The sequence below is a fragment of the Cupressus sempervirens genome, chromosome 7, assembly GCF_028749045.1.
Source record: "Cupressus sempervirens isolate cs-2001-9-10 chromosome 7, ASM2874904v1, whole genome shotgun sequence".
Lineage (NCBI taxonomy): Eukaryota > Viridiplantae > Streptophyta > Pinopsida > Cupressales > Cupressaceae > Cupressus > Cupressus sempervirens.
This window is the reverse complement of record NC_143124.1, coordinates 669658048-669661909: the sequence shown is the minus strand read 5'-3', so window position 1 is coordinate 669661909 and position 3862 is coordinate 669658048. Positions and strand designations below refer to the sequence as shown.

The 3862-nt window shown below is 33.5% G+C and overlaps 1 protein-coding gene across 1 annotated transcript; it reads left to right on the top strand.

The window, feature by feature from the left end:
- The first annotated feature begins 1077 nt into the window (after positions 1-1077).
- Positions 1078-2975, top strand: LOC149548442 (uncharacterized). The gene is made up of 3 exons (XM_089792510.1): positions 1078-1267; positions 1367-1404; positions 2375-2975. The coding sequence occupies exons 1-3, from the start codon at positions 1192-1194 to the stop codon at positions 2678-2680; spliced, it is 420 nt and encodes a 139-aa protein (XP_089648636.1). The 5' UTR covers positions 1078-1191; the 3' UTR covers positions 2681-2975.
- The last annotated feature ends 887 nt before the right edge of the window (positions 2976-3862 follow it).

Here is a 3862-nt window from a genome sequence, read left to right as displayed (position 1 = left end):
ATTGCACAATGTTGTGAATGACATTTATTACATTATTTACCAAAGATTAAGGGGTGTCCATTTCACTAAATTATCTACCTGAGACAATCATGACTTGTTTTTAATGATATTGATGCCTTGTATTCAAAAAGGCCAATTCTTAAACTCATTCAAATCGAACGAACTTCCCAAATATATGAAGGGCCCACTAATATTTTTATACAATCTTAAACTTCACATACAATTATAAATTATATGACCTTAATCTTGACATATACCACAAATAAAGGGATATTCATTCCACTAAATTATCTATGATGTACAACCTCACCTCATTGTTTATGATAATGATGCTTTGTATTCAACAAGATTGGCTCCTAAGACTTACTCAAATCAAATGAATTTTCCAAACACATGAGGCACTCAATATATATATATAGTCATTATTGACTTGGACTCTTCTTCATGTCAAGCAATTTCATTTGTTTACACATTGAACCCTCTCTTGCGTCAACGTTTGGAAAGAGTCCTCCCACTAAGGAAAGGGGAGTGGGAGTGGTTGGAACATTTTGTAGGCAGACAAGATGACAATCCTCTCAACAAATCCAAGCGTGAGTACAGACAATCTAGGAAGGAGACGTATGTTCTATTCGCAAGACTTTACCATTATTTTTATGCTTTCAATTGACAAAGAGGATGATGATTCACGAGGGGCACGGACTTCACAGGGCATTGTAAATGAGTGGACGGGTCAAAACATAGAAAAAGCAAAAGCCCACTCAATTATGATTGAGAAATCCACGTGGTGGCTACAGCTCTTTTGAATTTTTAAAAAAATCTGAGATGTAAGGTGAGGAAAGGCAAAAAATCCATGATAAGTTTGGAAGGGGAGTGGACGTGGGGAAGAAGGAGTGCCACTCGAAGTGGGAAGATTCACAAGCAGATGAAAATGAAAGATGGGAAAATGAATGTGGTCTCCTCTCATCTCCAGCTGGTGGAATACGAGAGGAGTTCCACTAAAACTCAAGAATCTATTCATGGGGGCCCATTCTACTTCACATCAGCACAAGGACATTTTCATTTTCATTTCTATTTGCTTGGGATGCCCATTGCCTTGTTTGCTGACATACTTTCTTCTTTTCTTTTCACCTCACCCCCCTCTTTCTTTCTTCCTTCCTTCCTCCTTTCATTTGGATTTCTCTTGCCCCCTCAATGGCTGCCAAAGCTCATGGATTTGGATTTCTTTATCATGCCATTCTCCTCCTTTTGGTCTTCTGGCTATTCTCAGGTGAGTCTTTGGGTAATGGATTGTAGATCTGTTTGTGAGGTTGAATTTGGTTTTGTACTTGGTTTTTATATTGACATGGGATTCTTTGCAATTTCTCAGATTTCAATACATGGTTTACTGTAGCACAAGATCAGCAGGTATGTTGGCACATACCTTCAATCAATAAACCTCTGATTTGTTCACTTGCAGAGATTTTAATTGTGAGAGAAATGCTTGTGTGGTCTTATTTTTCATGTTGGATTTGAGAAATAGGGTCAAAAAAGGAGAATGAAAAAACCCTAAGAATTTCATGAGGCTTGATTGTATATCTCATGAAGTGCCAACATTTTGAATCATACTTTATTTCTCTTTCTTTTCATGCTTATTGTGATGATGGGTCATAGAGTATAGCTTGAAATGTCGATAGAAAAAATAGTTTATACAATTTAACATCATGAATTGTCCAACTTTTAGATTTTCTGTTTTTTAATACTAAGTTTCTTCGTGGTTTTTAATTCTAAGTTTCTTCTCATTGTTACCATGGATTCTAAGTTTCTTCTTTTGGGTTTCTATAATGTATATTATTACTTTGAAGTTTGATTGTAGGTTTCTATATTAGTTTGCAGGCATTTATCTTCATCGATGGATCATGCTCCATTTCTCTTTTCTTTCATGTCCATGATAGGTCAAAGAACATATCGAAAGCATCAATAAAGGAAAACTTCATAGAATTTATGTCCATGAACTGTCAAAATTCTATTTGTAACTTTAAGTTTCTTCTCATTGATTTGTAAGGATTTCAGGTTTCTTCTTGTGGGTTTATATGATGTTCACTATTCTTGTAAATCTTGAGTATATATTTTTAGATTAGATTATAAGTATTTCCGATAATGGGTTATTAAGTACGGTCCGGAAACAGCCATAAACGAAAATTGGTCATAGAATCTAACACCATCATGAACTGTTACTATTCCCTGGCTTTATTTCCTAGTCTCTTCTTATTGATTTCTAATGAGTCTAAGTTTCCTCTAATGGGTCTCTATGATTTTTATTATTCGAGAGAGCTTAAATGGTTATTATGTTGTTATTCTTTTTACTATGAACAATTTTGTTGTGCAATTTTTGTAGGCTGTGAATGAGGGGAAGATAAGGGCTAACCAGAGTGAGACTATTGAGAATAAAAATGATATGAAGATGATCCCAGTTTCAGAGATAAAGTATTTGCCTTGGGCATGGGAAAGTGATAAGAAGAGAAGAAAGTTAGCACCATTTCAGCTATGTTCAGGGTGTACATGTTGTGGCAGTGGAAGCAATAAGAGCATATGCACTACATCTGCTTGCTGTTACTCCATAACATGCGGCCTTCCAGACAAGCCTTATGGTGTATGTGCTTTCACTCCCAAGGCCTGCGATTGCACTAATTGTGGGGTTTGATCTACAAAATATGCTTTCATTATCTTACTATGTATACAAAATATGCTCTACACTATGTGGGATTTGAACTCTGCCCATTGTAATACTATAATGGACGAGGATAAGATTTTATTTTCCTTGTCATGTTGTCAAGAATAGGATTGTTAGACTACTTGCTGGTTATTTTTCATCTGCTTTGCCTGCTTCTTATTTTCCAATCAGCCATTGTACAAATGCACAACAGGCAGGCATAATGTTGTTTAATAATGTTGGTGGAGTATGTCTGTACTTAATAATGATAAGGGATTTTTTATGACACGATGACTATCATGACTTACTTTTATTTTTCACTGGTGTTCTTGTTCTTGTATGAAGTGATTCGTAGAATACTAGCTGTTTAAGCAATTTGATAGTAATATTGAAAGTTATTTTATGATTTGTTTCGTAGATGCATTATCTCTTAGTGCTGACTTATGTGGTTGTGATTTATTTTATTGTATTCATATTCTGTTACACTCGTCATTATCTTGTTCATTAGAAATATAAAATATTCTAAAAGAAGAGAGTGAATATTTTACATTTTTAAATGCTTTATTTTTCTTTTCATTTTGTTTTAAACATATTTTTATATTATTTACTTTTCATATTGTGTATATTGTGGGTTTGAACTCAATGCTTATCTCATTAAATTGTTGATAATTTGTTTTCATAATTGAGACAATATAATTCTTGTGAGATTTTTTCAATATAAATATGATTGTGGTTATAATTGTGGACCCTAGAGTTAACCACACATGCATTCATATCTTTTCTTCAAAATTCAAATTTTGTATTTTCTAAAAAAGAACCAATCTTAGAAGCCAAATATTTCTTGTCAACTTGTACACCAAAGCTTTGTGATTGAGCATCTAGGGTTGCATATTCAAAGAGAATTCTTACATTATTATTGTTATGAGAGAGACACATGAAAAGGGTATTTAAAAGAGAAAGGAGTAAATAGATTTGTATAAGAAGTTATTAGAGCATCACATTATTGTAAGTATTGTCTTATGCACTTTAAACATTATGAAAACACTTGGGCACAATTTATTTGGAAATTTGTAAAATGTTATACTTCAGCTCACACAATAAAATATTTTATCATTTTTTCAGTATTAGGTTTGATACTTATAAGCAAGACAAATGGGGTTGTATCATTAGATA

What these genes read in the sequence shown, in the direction of transcription:
- LOC149548442 (XM_089792510.1), top strand. Translation starts at nt 1,192, where the DNA reads ATGGCTGCCAAAGCTCATGGATTTGGATTTCTTTATCATGCCATTCTC. An exon ending in GGTCTTCTGGCTATTCTCAG is followed by an intron (nt 1,268 to 1,366) that starts GTGAGTCTTTGG and finishes GCAATTTCTCAG; the next exon opens with ATTTCAATACATGGTTTACT. An exon ending in CTGTAGCACAAGATCAGCAG is followed by an intron (nt 1,405 to 2,374) that starts GTATGTTGGCAC and finishes CAATTTTTGTAG; the next exon opens with GCTGTGAATGAGGGGAAGAT.